Below are 25,387 nucleotides of genomic sequence, written 5' to 3' on the forward strand. Positions count from 1 at the left end.
ATTCTATCTTCATTACAAACTGGGGTGAGTAAGCACCAATCCCAACTGACTTGGGGCAAGGAGGCAGGGAACACACGAGATTGGTCAGCAGCCAATTTCGGGGTACAGTACACAAACGAACATTTCACACCTATGGATAATGAGACCTCGGTAAACCTAATCTGTTTTGGGGAATTGGGGAGAAAACCCATGCATGTTTGAGTGTATGAACAAACTCCACAGGGGAGGGCCTCAGCTGAGATTTAAACATGGGACCAATGGCGAGGCAGATTTGCTAACCATTAGGTCACCATGCTGCCCAAAGGTCATAACAGCTTCTTTTTTTAAAGTTCAGAACATCAATGGCCAACATGAAAGCTCGTTTGAGTGCTGAGGGCAGGAGACACTGTACGGTAAATTGTGTGTCATCAAATTACACAAAGACATCAGGACACAGTGAAGGAGCACTGTTGCTCCTCAATAGTGCGTTCCACCTGTAAGGCATGTCTGTTGGGTTTTTGTGTTTTTTCCTTTGTAATGTTTCATTTCTCTTCTTCGCTTAAATTTTTCTTCAAAGAATCAAGTCCTTCAAAAAATGTACCAACAACAGTGCTGTTGTGTTAACTAGCCTGGATGGGCGGCCCAGGGGCGCACACAACATGGGATCAGCACATTCCTTACATTCCCCCACATTGTCAAGCTACAGTCAGCTGATTGCAGATCATCTTTTGCCTTTATGGAAAACTCTCGAAGGAACAGTTGGCCTCTGGATCCTCACTGACTCTGCATTTGAACATTCCATGGCAAACGACTTTTTTTTTCATTCCATGTAGTCACAAAATGAGCCATTTAGTTTAGAGAATTGCAATGAAACCATATTCTCACAGTTGTCCTACTTCACACATCTCAAGTGAGAGAGAATTTTGCTTGAGGCGTGTTAATGAACAGTTGTCACTTATGTAGCGCTTTTCGACTTTGGGTACTCAAAGCACTTTACGTTGTTACCTATTTCACCTACTGATGACCCAGCATCAGGAGCAACTGGGGGTTCAGCATCTTTCTCAAGGACACTTTGACATGGTCACAATGGCCGGGGATCAAACCACCCACCTCTGGGTTGGGAAACGACCACTCTTCCATTGAGCCATGCCACCCGTTACTGACTCATGACCTTTGAAAAATCGGACAAGTGAGGCCTTTCAATCATGTTACAGTACGACATTGCTCACGCTCAATTACGTAATGCAGCCGGTCATGTTAGGCCTATAGTAACCACGAGTGGCTGGTAACATTTGGCTCCTCCCTCCCACTGACTGAGCGCAGATTCAGCAAACTGAGCCCCCACCCTGCATCTGCTCTCCATCAGTGTGGTATGTGCGAGAACTTTGATCAACACACTTGCATGCATACACCCACAGACATAGACACACACACACACACACACACAAGCTATGTCTGTGTGTACGTGGGAGGCCAAGTAGGCAGACAGAAAAAGACTATTGAGTGCTCTCACAGGGACAATGCCCAGTGGATGAAAGAAACAAAAGAGCTGTAAATACTCATTGTAATCACAGCTTTGTGGTCAGCCCCAAGGCCTGCAGTAAAAGTTCTAAAAGCACATTCATCCTTGTAGAAGGGGCTAAAGCCCCCTTCTTGGTCCCATCAATAAACAACTGGATCAAACCTGGATAATACATAATAGTGAATACATGATCATGTGACGTGGTTATTGTGCATGTTAAATTGCTCCATGTACAGCACTTTGACTGCAGCGATGGCTGTTTGAAAGTGCTCTATAAATACTGTTGACTTGACTTGACTTAAAGTTTGAACACAGAGGAGGGTGGGCATCGGGGACCGGTGAAACTGAACACCAGTTCAAAGGGGAGCCAATAATTGGGGGTATGAGGTTGAAGGAGAAATGGTACCTCCAGCAATGCAGATTCTTGTGAAAACAAGGTGGGACCATAAAGCGTCGATGAGATTTCCAGACAAAAGGTTAAGTGGCACATTTATCAGACAATGATCCCTCATGACAAAACGAGTCATGAGGGATGTAAAAGGGCCAACACTGGAGGTCACTCAGAACTAAGTTGTGATGTCATTATCTTTGATGAATCATCAAATCCATTGTATGTTACAAAGGAGGTGTGAGGGGCATATTAACATGATATGGTTTACTTAATTCACAAATGTGTCCTTGCCACTGTAAGACTCTGACACGCACTTTCAACTATACTATGCAATCAAAACGCAATTAAAAATTAACATTTTGAACAAGAGGTTTCTACATATGGAAGTAATTACGAAAATGTGCATATACGTGGTCTTGTCTTAAAACACGGTGGTTAAGAAAAACACGTTTTAGATTTTAAAAACGATACTGAATATTTCGGGGGGGGGGCATACCTATATGACGTGGAAAACTAGAACTGCGCATATGTGAATACAATTTAAATTTTGGTTCGTTTCAAGACTACCCAGATTGTACTCTTTGTTTACATAACATAAACTGGGAGCCACTGACCATGGCAGGGTGTGTGGTAAGGATACGTACGTAGTTTATATTGGCAATATCGTCTATTTATTGCTTTATTTGTGTTCATTTTAAATATAATACTTTTCTGTAAACACGAAAAGCATTTTTAAAAATGTGATTCAAACAATCTCTTTAAAAAAGAGTCAATCAGAGCTGCCTCCCCCTGTGCAAAGTCAAGAACAAGCTAATGGTACATTCCGGCCCAGCTCCTAGCTGTTTTTGTATCCGCTTCAGAGTGGGTTCAACCGCCAAGTAAGTTACGCTTTGCCATGTCACCGAAAAGAAGTTAGAGCCTGCATTTATTTGATGAAAAGTGGATTTTCGCTGACATTCCAACACCCGCCGTTGGATGTATGACATTAACTAAGTGCGTGTTCGAGCTTTTTAAAAGTAGATCCTGGCTATATTTGCGCTGTTGTTTCTTTTCGCACACAGTGAACGCCACACAGCAAAGCTACAAGACTCATGTTTTCGTCCAGCCAAGAGGAACACTGCGCCCCCTCCAAAGACCCAGTTAAATACGGCGAGCTGGTCGTTTTGGGGTAAGTTCAGGGGAGGGGGAGAGAACAAGTCCTGTGTTATAATTTGATGGACAGCGCTAAAGCGACCTCTTTACGCGGAGGAAGTTTCACAAGAATACTCACGCCGTAGCGAACAAACTTCGCTCGACGACTTTACTGAAATACCCTTTTTTAGTAAAGAAAACACTATATTTTACATTTGGCTTTTAAGACGCCAACGCATCGTATGGTCATGTTTCTTTTCAAACGGACACTGGGGTTTTTCAGGTGTGTACATTGAAATTGTCTTCTGGGTTGACGTTGTACGATTTTTGTGGGTCTCTGGTCTTTTGAGACGGATTAACGGACTGCGTGCATACGTGTGGTCTGATAACGACACGATATATTCGAGTCGCACAACGTTGGTTACCCCGTGGATTGAATGCCACGCTTCCCACCTCAGAAGTTATACTCACGGGGTTTGAGGAATTCGGAAGTGGAGATGCACCCCCTCCCCCATGCCCCATAGTTCTTCCCCATTTTTAGCTCACTACTCACTCACTCACTCGCTTACTTTCAAGGCATTTCAAGTATGTGATGTCTCTTTCTGAACACTAGGGGCTCTATCTAAAAGGAGTACACAGATATGAGATGAAGAAGAAATATGGAACAATGAGCGGTGTATGGTGTGTGTATGTAGAGGGGTTGGGGTTATTCTGCATATTCCACAATGCATTGTCGGCTGACATATTGGAGGACAAGCCCTGCTAACTAGTGTCATTTGTCATTGGTCATACCTTTGGCGTGTGTCACTGCTGTCTGTAATAGTCATAGGGAGAGGCTGAAAGGTTTCTACAGACAGTCAAAGTGATTTGACGCCCAACCAGAAGAAAAGTGAATGATGAAGATGAATTTGGCTGTCGACCCCTCTTTTGAACCGTGAGCTTTTGTTATGGTTGCAAGGCACAAACATCGCCGTTGGTTAGCATTCTCGACAGAACTTTACATTTAAACGCACAACGTTCTGTTGTTTCCAGTGTCCTCGTTAATAGCTATCATAAGCGGAGGTTTCTTGTTTAGTCACTTGTTTTACATGCCAATTTTGCATGGAACAATATATTGGAGTGACAAATAAACAACTTAATGTAAGAACGGTTTGCCTCTTAATTGTAGAAGTAATTGTCAAGTGCCTGACCACAACGGATAAGTCTTCAAGACTTGATGAGAGCACGTGGAGTTCATTTGTCTCCCTCGTCGCCACGCTGTAAAACATGACTTTGGATGACTCCTACTGTAAGACTATTGTGCACAGACACACAGTATATCTAATGACTGACAAGATAGTCACCCTGGGCAGTACTTGATTTCGAGCCATCTAGTCTTGCCGTTGAGAGTTTATTAGGATCGAAATTTCCAATGAAACGCTGTATACCGTTGACTCGCCTGAATTTCTGAGGTCCCTGTGTACTTCTCTATTGCTACAAATTGTCAAAGTTTACGAAAAACTCGTAGTCTCGTAAATTAATCTAAATCTTTACACTTAACAGCATAGCGGCGTTTGCAATGAAAAGGAGAAGTTGCCCCACACTATGGTCAATTGCCTCGGATTGTGGGATATGTTACTTACTATTTTTAGCACAAAGGTCGAATCCCACAATATAAAGATAAATATACGGATGCCATATTACATCTGTGTATCAACTGCAAGTGAAGTAAGTAAAAATACAAGACTGCTTCTTTAGAGTAACACGAGTTATAAAACTAAAGTTACGGGACAACGCAAGTCAAGTCAAGTGAAGTCAACAGTATTTATAGAGCACTTTCAAACATCCATCGCTGCATACAAAGTGCTGTACATGGAGCAATTTAACATGCACAATAAACAGTAAGACAAATCGGTAATAAAAGGCGGTAGAAAGCACCAAACGTAAAATCAAGAACAAATCTAAGTCATGCTGAGTCGAAAGCCAAAGAATACAAGTGAGTTTTGAGGAGGGCTTTGAAGATGGGCAGCGAGGAGGCTTGCCGAATGTTCAGTGGGAGGTCATTCCAGAGAGAGGGACCAGCAACAGAAAAGACTCGATCCCCTCTGAGCCTCAGTTTAGTTCTTGGTATTTCTAACAAAGTCTGGTCCACAGACCTGAGGCGCCGGGCAGGTGTGTAGGGGCGGATGAGCTCAGAGAGGTAAGTGAGTTCATCATCCATTTTGAAGAACATGATTTGCAAACGGCTGTGTTGTCACTGGTATTTATCATAAACTAACACCATACCCACAAGGCTGAAATAGCTCCATGTCCTTTACGGAATATATATGCGAGTACTACTGGTAAAGTAGTGTCAGTGTGAAGCATCCCCCCCCCAGTCTCCGAGTACAGATGTTAAGCATTGCCACTGTCAATACAAGTCCATCCCGATTTACTTAATCTTTAACGTAGGGTTGAATGATTTTTAAAAATAATATAATGGCAATTTTATTTTATTTTTTAGTTTGTGTTACTTATAGAACAACATTATCTATGCAGTCAAAACAAACATAAGCTAGTAATGATATTAAGTTAGGGCGGCCCGGTAGTCCAGTGGTTAGCACGTCGGCTTCACAGTGCAGAGGTACCGGGTTCGATTCCAGCTCCGGCCTCCCTGTGTGGAGTTTGCATGTTCTCCCCGGGCCTGCGTGGGTTTTCTCCGGGTGCTCCGGTTTCCTCCCACATTCCAAAAATATGCATGACAGGCTGATTGAACACTCTAAATTGTCCCTAGGTGTGAGTGTGAGCGTGGATGGTTGTTCGTCTCTGTGTGCCCTGCGATCGGCTGGCAACCGATTCAGGGTGTCCCCCGCCTACTGCCCGGAGACAGCTGGGATAGGCTCCAGCACCCCCGCGACCCTAGTGAGGATCAAGCGGTACGGAAGATGAATGAATGAATGAATGATATTAAGTTGAAAATATGATGACACATTTATATTTAATATCATATTAGGTCAGTAGGGAAATCCAGTTCCTCGAGAGCCATATCCTGCCAGTTTTAGATCTCTCTCTATTTCAACATACCTGATTCAAACGATCATCTGATCAGCCAGCTCCGTTGAAGCTCAGAATTAGAATTACCGGTAGCCGTGTTCTAAAACGGGCAGGATATGGCTCTCGGGGAACCAGCGTTCTCCTTCCCCTGTATTAGGTCCTCATGTGCTGCAGTGTTTTGATTTATTTTGTTTTTTTATGGCTTGTTGAAAGTGACACCGTTGTTCTTTTTCGACACTGTGGGATAACCATATTGCCGTAATACTGCCCAACCCTACCAACACACATTTCCATGTAATATGACACGAAATATAATACGCGACGTCCCGGGCAAGCCAAGGAAGTGCTGAGACTTGTGAAAATAAAAATAGAACAATAAAATACGTTTTAAAAAAGACATCGATAGATAGAACTCTCCAGCACGCCCGTGATCCTAGTGAGGATAAACAGTTCGGTAAATGTATGGCTGATCAGGAGATAAGCGACATGCTTGTTTAAGATTTGAATGTGTGCAAGGAAACAATGCATCAAAAGTATCGCTTCAACAGAATGAACATGGAGTTCAAAGCTCTCCAAGGAAATGAAAGCAAGCCGCAGAAATAAGGGCGAGGTGCATGTGTTTACATGTAGTTTTCATCCCGGCAGCTAGATGTTGCGGTCAGTCAGGTTATGTTTACACTGCAGGGTGTGATGCCCGAGTCTGACTTACTTTTTTGTGTTTTTATTTTATTTTTTTACAATTCCGTTCTCGTTCACATTACCAAAATAAATGCATCCCCTAATGCTAACTGAACGCGTCCATGATGTCATACGCATGCGCACAAAGCACGACGTTGAGGGCCACACAAAAGACAACGAGAAACGGCAGTAAACACGACTCAACATTTAAGGGCTCTTTTTTTTTTTATCATCTTGTATCAACAGTGGAGAGATGCGGGAGGTGGTGGAATTTTTATGGGAAAATAAGGCTATTTGCCCAATGGTTGCATTGAATAAGCAAGCGAGTTATTCTTGCAAGGTGCTGAGGGCCGCGCAGGATAGAAAATGTACCGTCACTGATTGGTTTGACCAATATAATGTGTCATAGTATTTGTGCTTTGGGTCTGTGTAACATTTGTTTCGGAATGGACTGATATGAAGTTGTGACAGATTTGTTTTGTCCCTCGCCCTCCTCCTACACACCCACGTCAGACTGCTTCTTGTGGGAGACAAAAAGTACTGCCCCTGGAGGAACATGTGGTGTGTTTGAAGTCGATACTGTTTCATCTCTAATGAGACACAAAGATGCACATTTGATGGGTGTATAATCACCTCATGTGACACCTTCTTCCGTCTCATTGATGGCAAAATTGGGGGCAGAAAAGCGAGCTGACAGCATGGAACAAAGAACAGCGATTCCCTCAGTGGTCTGTCGCCATGAGGGCCATGACGAGGATCGCTTGGCCTCGTCACTTGACTGCACGGACTCAACCGGTGCTGGTCGACGAGGGCGTGGGGAGGCGGGGGGGCTGTGTGGGCATCCTGGAAATGAAAGGATGGATTGATCAGGGCCTAGCTTTTGCTTCTACTCAGCTTCCTCTGTCCATTGTGGCATAGAGACTGGGCCTATTGATCAAACTTAGTATGTTTCTCCCATTAAGAGCGACTCATTCAAGGAAATAAATAAATCAACTTGGGGACATCGATGGCACAAGCTAACTCTTGATTGTTTAGATGTTAACAACGTTGGGAGCATATTCAGACTTGATGCTGCAGCTCTTTTTGAGTTTGTAGTGTATCAGTCGGATGGATTCTTGAGACCATGGCAGCTTGAAGTCAGTTCATGATACCCATTTCACTAATTTTGCACCTTGGCCTCTCCAACACACACACACACACACACACACACACTTTTAAGGATTGGTACAAACACGGATCATTTTGACAACATTCAAATCTATGCGTTAAACTTTCTTATCAGCAATTGAGTTTTTACGATGTTGTCATGTCAGCGTACCCCTTAGGAGTCTCGGCTGGCTGCCTCGTGCAACTCTGCATGGCTGATGGGAAACATAGCAGCATTGTCTGTAATCCTCACCGCTTAGCATTGTAAGGTAAATCCTTTGTCTGGCAGAGGTTAAAAAAAGAAAGCCGTCTTAATTGGAGTGCAGATAGTGAGCACAGGTGGTGGTGACATGTTGTTATCGGTTTTAAAATTGAAGCCTAGCACTTCATAGTAATGGTTGAATGTACTGTTGGATGGATTTATATCAACTGGTTGTTGGTTGTGATTGTCACCTCGTTATACTGTACTGTTTATTACTGTGTTTATGGCAGTTGGCAGTTTCTGCAAAAAAAATGTAAAACGTCAATTTTTTGATAGTTTTAGTTTAATATTTCTGGGTTGGAAAGTGCACCATTAAACGATGCCGCGATAAGATGTCTGCTTGTAGTCATGGCTCCATTTTTGTCTAAATGATGCTTATCGGCTTCTTGCACCAGAATTGGTCAAATGGACCACTGGAGCAAGTGCAGATTGTGGAGTATAGCACTGCGGCATTCCGTTACAAGGCACAGCAACAGGGTAAGATAAAATTAGTGTGTGTGTTTATTTGTGTCATTTCTTTCTTGACTTGTATCCTCTAATGTTACAGCAATGTGATAATGAACCAAGGTATGTGAGTCTCATGGGATATCATGGGACCTCAACATGACTTTTAGACATGTTCTTTTTCCCCCAAACTGGACACCCTCAAGAAGGTTTTTTTTTTTTTTTTTTTTTGAAAGAGGCTCCACTGTAGAAACATCGCGAAACGCAATACATTTGACTGTGCATCCACTTTCCTTACCGCTTATCTTCATTCAGAGCCCATCCCAGCCACACATCCACTCTGCCAAAATTTAAGGTTCTGTACTTTGCACATTTACATGTTTCCACCAAATGAGTAAAATAGAATATTATTCAGTGCTTTAAGGTCCATTCTTCCTGTTGAATGCAGTACAGGTAACGTAGGACTGTTACTTAATCGTATTATACAGGCTGAACCAGTTCCCTACTTTTTTTGCACCTGTCTGTGCCTCTATTTTGTAATATGAATAATACTGCATTCTTCCTCTGGATGGTTGTATTTTATTATACGTTATCTTTAATCCATTTCATTTTGTTCTTATCTTGAACACGTAAAAAAAGCAAGATTTATTTATTATTTATAGTATTTTAAAAGTCTATGTAGTTAATGAAGTTTTGACTCCGAAACTGTGAATTGAAACCGCGTATTTTGAGCCTTTGAATGCATTAATTAAATAATTCAGTTGTTTGGATAGTCGTCTCTTGTACCATGCAGTCCTGCATTACCTCTCAGTGGGTGCCTTGTCCAACAGGCCAGCTTTGTGCTCTGGGCTGACTTGTGTTTCAGTGCCTGACTAGCCATGTGGACCATTATTAATTATAATCTGCATAGGCTTGTCACAAACTAATCTTTATAGAATTGATTAGACAATAGGTTAATCCATTGGTTATTCAAGTAACACTTGCCTGCTCTTTATCTTTTTTGTTCACATTTCCCACATTAATCACGTCTCTTAACACACGAACGCTCATCACCGCACAATATTTAGCGATGAGACACAGGCAGGAACTTAGGCTAAGTTATCTGGAGAGACTTTTGTCCTCCATCAATTATCTCCAGCTGGTCCAGAATGCTGCTGCTCACCTCTTGCTCACGTCGTGACTGGTACTTGTAAGAGGGAGCACATAACTTCTACTGTGGCATCCCTTCACTGTCTACCTATACATTTTAGAGATCTTTTTAAGATCCTATTTATTTGTATTCATATCTTTAAATGGCCTCGCCCCACCTTACCTCTCTCCTGCCCGGTGCTGAGAACTAAGCGGAAGCTCAGAGGCGATCGAGCCTTTTCTGTAGCTGGTCCCCCTATTTGTAATGACCTCCTGCTGAACGTGAGGCATGCCCCCTCGCTGCCCATCCTCAAAACTCCTCTTAAAGCTAATTTTTATTTGACTCCTGACTCAGCATGAGACTTGATTTTTTTTTTAGTTTTACTGTTTTTGTGCTTTCTACTATCTTTGTTATTAAGTTATTCTTTGTTGTTGTATGAATTACTTTTGCTCCACGTACAGCGCTTTGTATACAGCGGTGGTTGTTTTAAAGTGCTCTATAAATACAGCTAAGTTGAGTTAGATGACCAGCTGGTAATTGGTGGTTGGGCGTTGGTGTGCAAAATGGTGGACCAGTCCTACAGGAAGGGAACAGACAAGGCCATGAGAATGTCTGTAGATGTCTCACCTTCACACCCAACAAACCTGACGTGCATCTCAAAAGCTGCTCCTATGCGGACGGGACACAGCAAAAACAAGCTGCACTGTGCACACCAACACAAATCACAGAGTGCATTATGTAATAAGCAACTGCATCCAATGTAATGCTTAGTGTGCTAATAGCGTGTGTGCGCTAGATTTCCACAGTGCCTTTTGAAGCGCATTAATGTTTCTTGCTCTCTCGGTTTATTTGTTATATGATTAGGAGAATTATGTCTGTAATTCGCACTTGACGCATCCCGATGCTGCTCCAAAAATCTCTGTAAATTTTTTGACCATGCATTTACTGTCCTTCACTTTACCCCACATCTCTCTACGTCAGGTACAATGGCTCCTTGCCCAATGGGGATCGCGGTAGACGGAAAAGCAGATTTGCGCTATACAAGAGGACCAAAGCCAATGGTGTTAAGCCGAGCGCCGTGCACATCCTCAACACACCCCAAGACAGCAAGGTACACATTTGACAAATAGAACAACGCAATTACCTGCTTGTGTTTTGATTTAGACAAACATGTCTGCTTAAGTAGTCCTAAGTGCAGGTACCTTTTTTTCCAAAATGAATGAATGCGCATGAACTCTTTTTGTTTGCAGATCTCATTGATGGTAACACTCATTCTTTGTAAGGCATCACAGTTTTACGCACTTATCTTTCCCCTAAGAGGCTGCCACAAACCGCCTGGTCCAGTAAAACACGTCAGCCTTCCTGCATTCCTCTCTTTGGGCGCCTGATTAAAATGCCAGAAGAGTTGCTTACCTTTGCACCCTCTGAGGGCCCGTACTCTACATGTTTGCCTGTAGTTTAGCGCAGGCCCATGCACTCATGTTACTCTCACCACGTCGAACTTGACCCCTGATGCCTATCGATTTTGTATTGCAAGTCTTTCACTGCAGAGAATCCACCTCTGTGACACTGTAGTGATCTATCAAAGTTACATGCATATAGGCCTGTCATATTAAAAACCAAAACATTTTAGGATGATTAATTTCCCAGAAATTAACACAATACATTATTGTGCCATTGCTGGTTATTCTTATGCCACTGACATGACTTTTGAGCATAAGAATTTAAGTACATCCTTTTTTAAGAGCAATTCATTTTTAATTCTCAAAAAAATAGTGAACACTGGCAGGCCTCCAGACTATTTTTGGGACTAGGAGTGCCCCTAACTCCAAATATTAAGGGTGCAAGCAGAACATTTCAGGGTGCACACTGTAAATTGACTTTCAAAGTACATTACATTCCACTTGCTTATTCACTGTATTACTCATAATAAGCAGCAACTGATGCTAAGCAGAATATCCTGCCTTCTTTTGTCATGACAGTTGCCTCACAAAAACGATTTGGACTCATTACTAGGATTGGTCCTGGCACGTAACATTAACTGAGGAGCAAGTCAGCACTGGTTGTCCTATTTGCCATTGTTCAGCATTTACAAGAGTAATCTGAAAACTGTGGATTTGCACGAAAACCCCTAAGAACCGCCTCTATTCGCAATTTAGCCAGTCACAGTCATACTAGGTGATTTGATCTTAAAATACAATCTATGATGTCAAACTAAAAAAAGCTATTCATCCTCCCGGCCATGTGTGGATGGAGTAATTGACCAAGTGTTTGCAGAGAGCTATTGTCACATCATGGTTTTAGGGTTACTGCTGGTACAAGTTAAGATATTGCTCATGTTTTCTTTAATAAACACACCCCTTCTTATACTTAGTTCAACTTCTGGTTCTATTGTTTTAGTCACACTTTTCCTCTGATTGTACAGCTACCCTTTTGTGGTGGGATCACAAGAAAAAAAATGTAAAGAAAAAAAATTGTGGGAGGGTAATCCTTTTAAATGCTCACTGAGTTCATCTTGCATAATGTTGTTTTGAACTTGTGGAATGCTTTTGCAACAGAAGGAACAGGGTCTGTTACCTTAATTGTCTGCTCCTCCCCCTTTTGCCTCCCTGCCACATGCTGTTACATACCAAGTTGGGGATCAGGAGGGCGAACAGAAGAGGAAGTTGTCACACTTGACTGACCCTCGGCTCCCAGCTGTGCACACACCGGTCAGAAATAGCCTGAAGAAAAAGAGGAGCGTGCTAAACTTAATTTGAGGGAAACCTTCCTGAAGGGAGGAGTAAAATGTTGGGAGAAGTCAGCCTCCGGGGCTTTTCCACAGCACTCCTCCAGCCCACTGTCATTCCCCCCTTCAGTGACAGTCACACTGTTGAGAGGTTAAGTACGTATTGGTGCTTACCGTTGCTTAACACAAGTACAATATTAAGGGCCTGTCGTGATGTCAACCTGCAAAAGCAGTCCTCTTTCCTCTATCAATATTACCTCCTGATTTATTTTATATACTGTCCACTGCCACATGATGGTATTTCCAGACAGAAAAAAAAATCCTGTTGCATGGTGTGCTTACGGGACAATCTGATACGATTTGAACTTCTCTTTCCACTTTGATAGTGTGAAAAGTAGTTCAAAATCTTGCTGAGCCTGACTTTTTTTTCCTTTCCCCCTTCATTGGTTCTCCTTCATTTACCAAGGCTGTGCATTCAATAATAGAAGACAATGTTAATCAATGTTGATGGATTAATTTCACTCAGCACACTCATATGTTGTGCATGACTCTGCCTCCTCCAGAAGCCAAAATACATGATTAACAACAAGTCAACATCACACTAATGCCCCTGTGAAGTCGACAAAGAGACTAGTTGAATAACTACTAGAGAGAGCGAGAGAGCTTCAATGCTTTAAAAGCGCTTGGGAGGAGTAAAACAAATCACAAACTGATTTTTTAACAGGGTCCCGATTGTGTGTGTGTGTGTGTGTGTGTGCTTGTGTTTTATTTTTTTAACCTATTGCAGGTGGGTCTGGAACGTAACAAATGCGATAAACGCGGGTTCACCATCGTGCTTTTGCTCCTTTTTGCCGCTGAACAGGTGGAGCACAATTTGTGTGGGAAACCAAAGTGTGATGACAGTTGTCCCTAACCCGAAAGCGGCGGCACTGTTGACCCACTTTCTTCCTCCTTTTCTCTCGCACGTGACAAAGGGAGGAGATTGTTGGTGGGGGAGTGGGTTTGTTTTGGGGGAGTGGAATTTGCAGATTAGAGTGGCATGTGGTAAAGCGTCTGGAGCTGAGCGGATCTAACTTGCATTGAGCCAGTCTGGTGGGTCAGCAAGTTGGAGCAAACCGATGTCCATGTGCAGTTTATGGTCATTGCCATGGGAGCGTTATCTTGCACACATTTTTCACTTTTTCCTCCCATATATTTCTACTGCAGACCTTTTGATTTCATGAACAATGGTTGCAAGAGGCTTTTGTTTAATAAGTTCTGCGTAAACATCTCGAAGCATGTACAGTTCCTTGCGTCACAAAGAATTAGCATGTACTAAGTTGCTTGTATTTTATTGTGTGTATTTATTTTATATTTGATTTTAGGCTGTCAACTCCAAAGGCCAGCACAGCATCTCATACACACTGTCCCGCAACCAGACAGTGGTGGTGGAGTACAGCTATGATAAGGACACCGACATGTTTCAGGTGGATTACTTTTACTTCTGCTTGATTGTGCATCTTCATTTCACGGTGACCGAATGAGGACCAAGAATAATACTGTCTGAATTTTGACGCATAAGAGTGTTTCCAAATTAGAGCAACTGTTTAAAAAACTAATAATGCTGTTCATTCACCCTACATATTCACTTTTTGCCAAAATATTTCATTCAAAAAATGCTATCATTCAACCACAAGTGAGAGTCTTAATACTTGCTACAAAGTATTGTACTGCTCCATGAAAACTATGAACAAAATATATCTGTACCCTTTTTTGGGGGGTCACCACACACCTGTATGTATGCGTTAAAAAGTTCATTCTTGCACATCTGCTACCACTTAAAGTGATTACATGACAATATTGTATTAGATTAGCGTTGTGTTAGATTTCTGAACAATGTTCACCCTCCTGCAAATAGATTGGCCGTTCCACTGAGAGTCCCATAGACTTTGTGGTGACAGACACAATAGCAGGAGGCCAGGAGGGCGAGGAGACTCCCATCACACAGAGCACCATCTCACGTTTCGCCTGCCGGGTCGTATGTGAGCGGAACCCACCCTACACCGCTCGAATCTTCGCAGCCGGATTTGACTCATCCAAGAATATTTTCCTCGGGGTAATTTACTAGTAATACCATACAGTATCTTTTTAATAGCACTGCCTCTGTTCTGAAAGTGTATGCTTACCAGTCAGTGTATTCTCATGAGAATTTTAGTGAGATACTTTCAAAGAAGGCATCCTATACTGACAGCAATTCTTTTTTTGCCTCTTCAACCTAATATTTTTACATGATTTAAAAACGTTTGCATTTTCTTAAAAGTCTGTAAAAACTAAGCTTGTTGAAATATGAAAGGGACTTTGTTTTCACAAGAACGCAACACCAATGATGCTGTTCCAGTTTGATTTTTTTTGTGCATACAATACGTCGCTGAACATGTTCATGTGTGCGTCTTTGTTTCCCAGGAAAAAGCTGCAAAGTGGAAGAACCCTGATGGTCAGATGGATGGTCTGACAACCAATGGTGTTCTGGTGATGCACCCCAAGGGCGGATTTACGGAGGAGTCCAAGCCCGGCGTGTGGCGGGAGATTTCTGTGTGTGGGGATGTTTACACCCTGAGGGAGACGCGCTCTGCACAGACTCCGGGAAAACTGGTCAGTGCTTGCTAAACATACACACTGCTTGTCTAGCACACATGACAACAATCTCCAGGCACTTTTAAACAGTCTGTCTGCGTTTTGGAGTAGAGTGGAAAGACAGAAACCTTATCTTGCATAAAAAAACATCCAGGTCCGTCTACATTTAGCAAAAACACACTTGAACTTTTCAAAATGCACATGTGAAAGAAAATGCTGGTACTGAGGCTTTAATCAAGGATACTGAACAGATCCAAATACTTGTCACGTTTGACACAAAACTGCTAGAAAACCGAATCTCGTATTTTCTGTACATTTTTTAAAAACTGTCGTTGTTTTTGTGTGACTATTTTTGACTGCATGTGCAGCTCTTTGTATGAAATGATTGTTGTTTGAGTTGAGGTGCCACCCGACCCCGCCTTGCCTCGACAAGGCACATGCTTGTGTCTAACATGCATACACAATGACACTACCATTCTTGCAACATTTTTTTTCTGCAGTTAGTTTTTTTTTAAATAGATTTTGTATAAATATATTTTGGTGTGCTTTATGGGTAAAACAAATTGTAAAATATTTTGTAATGTGGTCTCTGGTTTGAACATTTTCACACATTGTATGTGGTTGTGAAAAGGATCCGCCGTGAGAAATGGGAGTTCATTTAAATTCTGACGTTCCCACTGCATTGGTTATCGTGTTCCAACTTGCTGAGAACAAAAAAAAAATCTGATGAGCACCTGTATGAAGGAATGCTATATTGTGCTCACATAGTTAATAATAGCTTTTTCGTCTTCAGGTGGAGAATGAAAGCAATGTCCTCTTGGATGGCTCGCTGGTGGATTTGTGCGGTGCGACCTTGCTGTGGCGCACCGCTGAGGGTCTCTTTCACACTCCCACCCAAAAGCATCTGGAGGCTCTTCGTCAGGAGATCAATGCGGCGCGGCCCCAGTGCCCCGTGGGTCTGAACACCCTGGCCTTCCCCAGCATGCAACGCAGCCGCGCCCTTTCCTGCTTGGAGGACAAGCAGCCTTGGGTGTACTTGGCGTGCGGCCACGTGCACGGTTACCACAACTGGGGGCATCGCTCGGAGCAGGAGCCCAACACCCAGCGAGAGTGCCCCATGTGTCGCGTGGTCGGCCCCTACGTTCCGCTCTGGCTGGGCTGCGAGCCCGCCTTCTACGTGGACACAGGCGCCCCCACTCACGCCTTTGTGCCGTGCGGACATGTGTGCTCGGAGAAGTCTGTTAAGTACTGGTCGGAAATCCCTCTGCCCCACGGCACCCATGCCTTCCACGCCGCGTGCCCCTTCTGTGCCACCCAGCTCAGTCTCACTCAGGGCTGCTCCAAGCTAATTTTCCAGGGCCCCGTGGACTGATGTGAGGGGCGGATTCTGCTCTTGGGCAAGAGCGATAACATGCTGTGAAACTGTTGACATCATTTTGTTTCCTTTTCCTCACATTAGATCCTTCATGGGAAGCTCTGGTGGTGATATTATGGATTCGAAAGGCTGTCTGAATGCTCTTTGAAGGCCAAATGCCCTTCCCTTCCCAAACCAGATACTGTTTCAGCTATCCTGCCAAGCAATTGCTTTAAAGAAAATATGCTCCAGCACTGGTGGGTTACATATGATTTATGGTAGCTGGTGGATTTTATGCTTTAGGTAGAAAGAATTTGTTGTTTTTACTCTTTTTACTCTCAATAACAATGAGCGCGTGTAGGTGAGCCTGAAGCAGGTTCAGTATAGCTCCTGGTGGATCACAGGTCTGCGAGCCAGACAGCTGGACTGTTGGTTTGAAGAACCTCACGGGTCTGATGCGTCTCATGTGCGTGTCATTTGGACCCGAACCCCTTAACAGTATCTCCTAACCCTACGGACGTGGCTTTTATATGCTTAATATACAGTCAGAATCCAGTGCCTCTAATCCCACGAAGTAGTGGGAATATATTTCACAGAAGAGAGAAGAGTATTTAGTTGAAGGCAAGTGTGGAGCTAGCTTTGCATATGGGTGTAAAGAAATGCCAGCCCACACCGACCCATCTCCACATTTGTATTTGACAGAAGAACTATTTTACTACACTGAGGCCCTCGTACTGTTTTTAATGCAAATGTTAATATATTTTCCTGCATAAATAATTTGTGCGAAATTGTTTCGTGTGTGCGTGTGCTGGACACCGTGGGTGCCCTCTGGCTTTTTTTGAAAGAAAAGCCCTGTGTCACTTCACCCCCAAATCCTCCCTTCTGATCTCTCAGCCCACCAGCCAAACGCTCGACGAGGACCTTGCAGGGCTTGACAATGATTGTACTGGATTACAGCCTCTTGATAGACTAAAAAGATAAGACCTGACACTGTGTAGCGAGCATTATGCATCACTGATAAGTGTGTCTCAGTCCCACATGTGTACTGTACGCCGTCTGCACTGTTGTTGGCTTCATCCTGCGCTGGCTTCAATCCAGCAACTGGGGCGCCAAGAAACCTGGGCATCGCCTCAGCAGCGTGCAGAGATTATACCAAATATAAGGAGGAGCTATTTTCTCTCGCACGCAAGAAGCAAAAGTGGTTCTGTCAACAATCCCTAAACCGGGACCGTTGCTGTGGCGCAATGTTGACAGCTTTGGTTTCTAGTCGCATGCACCAGCTTCGTGGGAATAATGATATTATCTCACATGATGCCAAATTTGTTCTTTTGTTTTCACGGATGACTCAAAAACGAACTAGCGGATAAAGTGAAAGTTAAAAAAAAATGGGGACAAATCTGTGTATTCTTTTTGTGATGTTAGCTTAACAGCCTGTGTCCATATGTGGGGAATATTGGCAACAGAGTTGATTCTGCGTCCTTCGCAAACAATACAAGCATTCAAACTGTGAGTTGCTTCCAGTAGCTGCATTCAAGTTGTCTTTCAGAACGATGGATGACTGAGGGGCAAAGCCAACTTGAATTCATCCAAAATGTTTTCCTTTCCCAACAGAAACTTTCTTTAAAAGTTAAAGGAGCTGAGCTCAGAGGTGACGCCATGTTGTCACATTAGACATTAAAAGCTTTTGCAGGGTCACCAACTACATATGCAACGTAGCAGGCAGTTGCAGTTTTCACTGCACGTTGTTTCAAGAAGAATGTGTTCTTACGGAGCCCCGAAGGGGTCATGGAAGGGGGGAAAAAACTACTTTGCGAGGGAACGCAGTCCCCCCGCCACCCCCCATCCCCTCCTTCCATGTACCCTTAGGGCAAGTGTCAAAGTTAAGGCCCGGGGGCCCGATCTGGCCCGCCACATCATTTTCTGTGGCCAGCGAAAGCCAATGAAATATGTCGACTTACATGATGCTTGCTAAAATCTCTTCCAAAAATTTAAAATTCTTTGACATACTAAATAATATTTATAATAATATTTCTTGTTACCAAACCCCTTATGACAGTAACTTAAACAATAGTGGAATAGACCGTTCTTTATTATATGCTTCCAGTCATAACAGCCCTCCAAGAGAAACCATAACAGAAATGCGGCCCGCGACAAATATCAGTTTGACACCCCTGCCTTAGGGGCACCATAGAAAAAAAAAATAACTGCGTTCCCTCGCTTTGATGAGCAAGCGCTCCATGTTTGTTTTGTTTGGTTACCTGGTCAACGACCCGGAAGTGCATCAACGCGCATTTTAAAAAATAGATTGTGAGATTTTGCAATCTTTACGAGGAAATGCAATATTTGCGAGCGAATGCAAAACATTGCGAGGGAACGCTAAACTTTGCGAGGTGTGCACCGTTTGGGGGGGTTGTCCATGAATCGTTCGAGCTGATCTTGGGACTGAAATGGTCATGTTAAAGACTTCTAGCGTTTCCTGGTGCCCATACCGCCAGGCAGCACCCTTGACAGTTACTTGGATGGAGCCAGCACCGCCAATCAAAGAATTTAATACTGTATTGGTAGGGGGTTCTTCGCAGTCAGTGCATCGAGTTCTGGTTATCCCTCTTTACAGACCTCCGAGACAATGGCTTCTTTGATGGTGGATTCCTGGACCAAAACATCCTACAATGCCAATCAAAGAATTTAATACTGTATTGGTAGGGGGTTCTTCGCAGTCAGTGCATCGAGTTCTGGTTATCCCTCTTTACAGACCTCAGAGACAATGGCTTCTTTGATGGTGGATTCCTGGACCAAAGCATCCTACAATTTTGTTGCATGGGACTTATTCAGGTGAGTTTGTACATTATGATAGCCTCATTTATTAAATGTGTATTTTTTGTATGTGAGAGAGTATGTTGATGGTGAAGTGGACTGGGACACGAAAGGAAGAATACATCGGAGTAGAAAGAAGATAGTGATGGGGTTGGGGGTGAAGATCAAATGACCAAGGTAAACAAAGATGAAGGAAAAGTGGGGAGTAGTACGATGTGGTCAACATGAGAGGGAGTGAGACAAATAAGACAGAAAGGAGGGCGTAGGGAGAGAAAAGCAGCTTCATGCTCGAATTTCTTGCTCATCAAAGCTGATATGGCGCTGCAGCGCCTCCTAAATCTGTGTAGATTATTTTCAACAGGATGAGTTGGATGACACTGCGCTAGTTAGGAACAGCCATCTCATCAGGCCCTCAAAGAACATGAACGTCCCCAGTGGTCGACCCAACGTGATGTATACTTTACCTGAACTTTATGGTCTATGGCACTTCCTCTCCCCAGTTGACAATGAACAAGTTCAACTGCGCAAAAGCCAGTGTGTCTTTCGTTTGACCATGCCTTGTGATCCGGATGTATTTGCATTGTGTGCTTTCTTAATGGCTCAGTCCGATCTGATGCCACCGAAAGATCCGTATCAGGCTGTGAACTTGTATTTGCACCTCAGAGAGGCCATCACCGCAACTCTTTTAAGTTAGAAGCATTAAGTTTTCAGGGGTCAGAGACATTAACTGTTGGTGAGAGTATTTTTCCTTTCGAACACCAATCATATTAGAACGGCATTTATATTCTATTATTTTATATTCAAATGTAAACATTAATTACACAAAGCAAGAGCCATCTATGTTTTGCTTGGTGTTTGGGTCAAAAGCTATATTATGGCTCCTCAACTTAGATTGTTTCCGTTTTGACATGTACTGTGTTAATATCAGTATGGAATTACTGTACATTCAGTGGAAGCCTAGTTGCGCATGCTTGCATGTAAATTTCGTCATTTTCCTCATGTGAATTTCCTTGGCATCTAAAATCTTCATTGCCAAAATGAATTTTGGGAGATAACAGCTGGTATTTTCTTGAAGGCTGTTTAGTCGCATATGTTGGATGAGCTCTTTTTATCTTATATCACGATAATCTCAAAATTCACCGTAGAGACCAATTGGTTGAGCTGCATTCCTTGGCGTCTCCAGTTTGAACCACAGGGGGGCACTGTTTCATCAACAATGCCGAATATGGGAATCACGGCAAGGATTCTGCTATTGCTAAAACAGCTAAGAACCTTAGGGTGGTTTTTTTTTCATTACAAACTGAGCAATGATCACCTTTTTAGAGAGCTGAGTAGGCCAAATAAACATGGGTTGTAGCTGCTTTTTAAGGATCCTTATTTATCTAGCATTTTGCTTGTGTTATCTATATTTTACCAAAATCGAAATACAAAGTATACTTTGGTTGAATTGAGTCTTATTGAGTGTCTCGCCTTACCCTTACATGTCAGAGAACACTGACACAAATGCATAGTAAATTGTGTACACACAAGGTGCAGCCCTGAATGCAGAATTTGGTTTTGGAGGCCCTGCTCCCACCATGTTTGTATGATGCAATGTTTCCAAACCTTTAGCCAAGTCACATGTTTTACGTTGGAAAAACCCTCAGACCACAAAATCACACGATAATGTCACAAATAGTTTATACACTGGTTAATTGGCATCGAGTGGAAAAGTAATTGCTCTGGCTGTCAGTATAAATAGCTGGTGTCACGAAGTGGAGGACCCCCAAAAAGCAAACGGTGGGGAGGAGCAGGGTGAACCTGACGAATTGTATTAATAAAACACAGAAAACTAAATCAAAACAAAAAGTCCAAAAACAAAACAAATCAAATTTGTTCAGACCGGGGGGAAAAATCAGTCGCACTTTCTTTTGTCGAAATTGGGAACTTTCTGTGAAGCGAAGACGTACTAAATTACATTGCAGAAATGCAGATTGAGGGGTGTGGGGGATGAGATCAAAAGAGTTTGATTTAAGAAGTGTTGGCAGTTGAGGGAAATATCTCAGTTTGAAAAAAGAGACCCACATTTTGAAAGTTACTACCTCAGCTTACTTCAAGCCAGAGGCGAGGAACACCCTGGACTGCTGGCCAATGGCAATCAAAGCACACATTATTGTCTAATATGTGCCCTGAAATTGATGACGAGCGCTAACGGTGGTACAGCGATGATGTTTCCCCATCAGTCTCGTGACATCATCTTTCCTCCATAATAAGGGAACATAAGGAGGGATTTAAATGCACATCATCTCAGTGGGCGTCCTGGATTCCTAATTAATGCTCTTGCCATAAGAGGTGTTCTCATGTGTCACATATTTTTCCCGTTTTTTAATTTTTTTTTTTGAATGACAGACAGAAGGTGACAGGATGATGCTAATTTCCATCTCTCTGTCGGTGGCTCCTCTGCCTTAAGCGGGCCACTGTTATGCAAATAAACCAGAATGATGTAATAGTTTTTCCTTGATGTTAGAAGCCAGGTTCATGTGCTTTAGTGACGCCTCTTTGGATGATAGCAAGAGCAGCATCACCTTCATCATCCCAATTAACCTTTCTTAGGATGCTTTACTTTATAAGCCTACCACGCTTAATTTGCAGCGCTTCCATTCCAGTCACTAACAAAAGGATGCTCAGATTTTTGACCGTCAGCCTTTTGCACTCATCCATCATCAAAAGCGTCAAAGGGGAAAGTGAACCAAACAGTTAAAAGAAATTATTTTGTTGGTGCTAATGTATTCACTGTGGTGCGTCGCTAAATTATCGAAATGATCATTTTCATGATTATGAAGATAATATAGTTTTCAACACCAAAATGCTAAGATGACGTTTCACATGACGTTAGGCACATGAACGTGTTCCACCGTGACGTAAGTACGATCGTTGTGATCGAATTACCCAGTTGCTGTCTACAAAAAATGATTTTGTCATATTTGTAATGAGAAAAATTGACCTAATTGCTATTGTATCAGAGAAAATCCATAGTCAGGTCAGTCATATCTCAAGGTACCACTGTGTTTAATTTTGTTTTGTACATTGCATTGGCAGTTAATCTTTAATAACTTTACGTTTAAACATTTATTTGGATAAAATGCTTGGGCACAACTTTTATGGGTAATACATTTAATTGAATAATTTAAGTGCATTTTTTTCCTTATGTTTAAGCGCAGTGCAAACACTGCATAGTCTTGCGAAGGATTCCCATCGTATTATATCGACTTTTTAGAAATGAAACCTCTACCCTCGAGCTTGCCTATCACTCGAGAATTGATGGATGGAAAGTTAAAATAAAGAAAATACACCACCATTCCACCATACTGTGTTTCAACAAAGTGCAGCATTTCTATGACTTTGTAGCTGTATGGAAAAGGTTCAATGGGTGTTTCTTTGCATCCTGCCATGCAGACTGTGACAGGTGGCTGCAGGGCCATGCACCAAGCTGACAACAGGACACCTTTCATTGGCAACTTGATGGCTTCAACATCAATTACCCAGCATGTAGCTAGAGCTAATTATTTGCAGATCTGAGAATAAGAGATAGCGCTCTTTAGCCCCTGCATGAAGTGAACGCCAGCAATGTGACAACCCGGCATTTATGTGTCTGATTTTAACATAGTAAACTTGGCCGTGCTGTATTGTATCTGCAGGCAAATTGGACTATGATGACACGTGTGGCTCTGTGGTGTTGAATTCTGTCTTCTACTCATTTGAAGCTCCCAGTTGCGGCCTTGTGAAACACATTTAGGGACTCCACTGTTTCATTGCCACTTACCGGTGTTGAAAATGATATCCTCAAGCACCCGTTACTCATGGGCCATTAGAATCGTCAAGTCGGCACTTTTCTCCCATTCACGGCGTCTCTGCTACACATTTTTGACATTCATTTTTGTGGTGATAGGTCAACATAAGAAATTGAAAAGCATTTATTTTTTCCAAATAAAACTAGCCTTTCTTTTGCTTTGGATGACAACAAGCCTAACTCATTTACATCTTAACTGTGAGAGACTGTGGATGACAGGATCATATTGGCTTTTAATTCAGGGGAATGGGGAAATACTTATATTGTGACCGAGATGACCAAATGAGATACAATAATATCTAATAGAGCATCTTACTTCCTTCGTATACTAGCATAGCATAGCCTAGCATGCTATGGTGTACGGTAGATTATGATAACAAATGACATCAATAAATATTTTTTTTAAAGGAAATATTTATCATTTATAGTACAACTATTCATGTGGCCATCCATCCAAACAAGATACTTTAATTATGGAGTTGGTCCTAATTAAATTGTTATCAGTTCAAAAGTAAATGTATTGCTTCCACATGGTGAATGTTTTCCTCCCTCCAGTTTGTCTCCCACTGAAATGATTGCGATAATCATAATTGGGGAAGGGGGTTGTTTTACACACCCTGCCAATAGCCAGCTGGTTCTACCAAGTAATATATCAAACACAATGTTCAGAGTGTATCCTCTGCTGGGAAACGAGATAGGTGATTTATCTGAGCTTCCTGTTGCTCAACAAAATTGAATCCTCTCATTTTAATTGCTCTCTAGTAGGTGTGCTGCTCGGGGCCATGAGAGCACCGGCGCGCCATGTTGTTCCTCTTTGGACCATTATGTTCCATTGTGCAAGATGCCGATTACGTCTCGCTTTATCCTCGTCATCTATCTGACTGGGGATCATTTAGGTAGCCACATGCTACAAAGGAACAGCAGTCCGCCCTGTTATTAGATGTGTTTGAGTCCCCCCGCTTCTTGTAATGAGAAGCAGATCACAGAGGAGAACTAATCTCTCTGAAGACACACGGACTCATTCAAGACCTTTTGACACTTCATAGAGCATGCGGCAAAATATGGTTCACATGTTCAGGTTTGTTAAAAATGTCTTTTTTTTAAGGAAGGCTATATGCATATCAACCTCTTGCTATGGTGTATATCCACCACAAACTATGATCCCAACGTGGTGGTCGGTTCAAAGACAAAATCCTTAAAATTGCCACCAATGTGTCAGGACTGAAACTAACACGCAGGGTCATATTTACATCAAATACACAAATAGCAGTGTTTTAGTGCAAATTGGTGGATATAGCTTCCATAGAAAAATCGTGATTAGGTGAATTTGTGTCTAGCAAACTGTGAAATGGCAGGAGTGCCATGTATACTGCTGGGTCAATGATAATGGTTTGTTGAAGTAGAGTGTAGGGGGGAAAAAAATTGATGACCCATAAAGACAATAAATGCCTTTTAACCTGCGGAGGTAGCATGCCATACACTAAACTTTGTATATGTTGCTGGTACACATCGCTAAACACAAATACATACTCACTAACACATTGGCAACTGCACGAGTAATCAAGTGGCATATTACAGAAGCTAACACTGTTAGATTACGCTTATCTATGCAGTCAACAAAACAATGCAGCGCCATTCATGTACAAGTCATGAGAAAGTGAATTTTCCATTCAACTGTATGTCCCCTTTGTGTAACACAAGTGTACATGTGCCAATATTCTATCCACATATCCATATCCCAGTATGAAATGTTGTGTCTTGCAGGGGCATGGATGTTTGTAGGGTTATGAATGGGCGCAATGTGGCTGGGAAGCACATTCAGAAAAGGGTTTAAGTGGATTACACCTCATTTCAAGGATGCTTATGGTAAGATTAAAACAGATAGGAGGTAAGTGAGGAAAATTCTAAATCTGATAGATTGAATTTCACTCATCCTTTTTCCTCCTCCCTCTATGCCACTTGTGTGTGTGTGTGTGTGTGTGTGTGTGTGTGTGTGTGTGTGTGTGTGTGTGTGTGTGTGTTGAGTGTGGTGTTGGTGGATGTACAGTAAAGATCAACAGCCATCATGGAGGTGTTTCTTATTTGTATGGGACAAAAATACACATGCATCCATCCACCCATGCTTATGATCGTGGGTGAGCTGAAGCCATAACAAATGAGGTGCTCTTCTGAAGTAACAGGTCAGCGTAAGGCCGTGCCCACTAGAAGCCTGCCTGTGAGTGAACGAGAAACAATTGACACTTAGTCAGTCATGTCTCTTCCTGTCTCTGATGGGTTGCCTGTCAATCAAATTAGGCTGTCTGATTTTTTTTTCTCTAGATTTTGTTCATACGGTCAGGTCACAGTAGTAGTAGT

General features: G+C 42.5%; 1 protein-coding gene across 3 annotated transcripts; it reads left to right on the plus strand.

Annotated features, from left to right (window-relative positions):
* The first annotated feature begins 2,676 nt into the window (after positions 1–2,676).
* Positions 2,677–17,177, plus strand: peli2 (pellino E3 ubiquitin protein ligase family member 2). 3 transcript variants are annotated; one of them, XM_052085295.1, is made up of 7 exons: positions 2,677–2,770; positions 2,954–3,060; positions 10,676–10,805; positions 13,787–13,888; positions 14,320–14,517; positions 14,865–15,053; positions 15,829–17,177. In XM_052085295.1, exons 2-7 carry the CDS (start codon positions 2,984–2,986, stop codon positions 16,405–16,407), a joined length of 1,275 nt encoding a protein of 424 aa, XP_051941255.1. In that variant the 5' UTR covers positions 2,677–2,770; positions 2,954–2,983; the 3' UTR covers positions 16,408–17,177. The 3 variants fall into 3 exon arrangements, with proteins under 3 accessions (XP_051941255.1, XP_051941253.1, XP_051941254.1); XM_052085293.1 differs by having other exon boundaries at positions 2,728–2,885; XM_052085294.1 differs by having other exon boundaries at positions 2,738–2,869.
* Positions 17,178–25,387: the final 8,210 nt, after the last annotated feature.

Source organism: Hippocampus zosterae, chromosome 14 (assembly GCF_025434085.1).
Source record: "Hippocampus zosterae strain Florida chromosome 14, ASM2543408v3, whole genome shotgun sequence".
Lineage (NCBI taxonomy): Eukaryota > Metazoa > Chordata > Actinopteri > Syngnathiformes > Syngnathidae > Hippocampus > Hippocampus zosterae.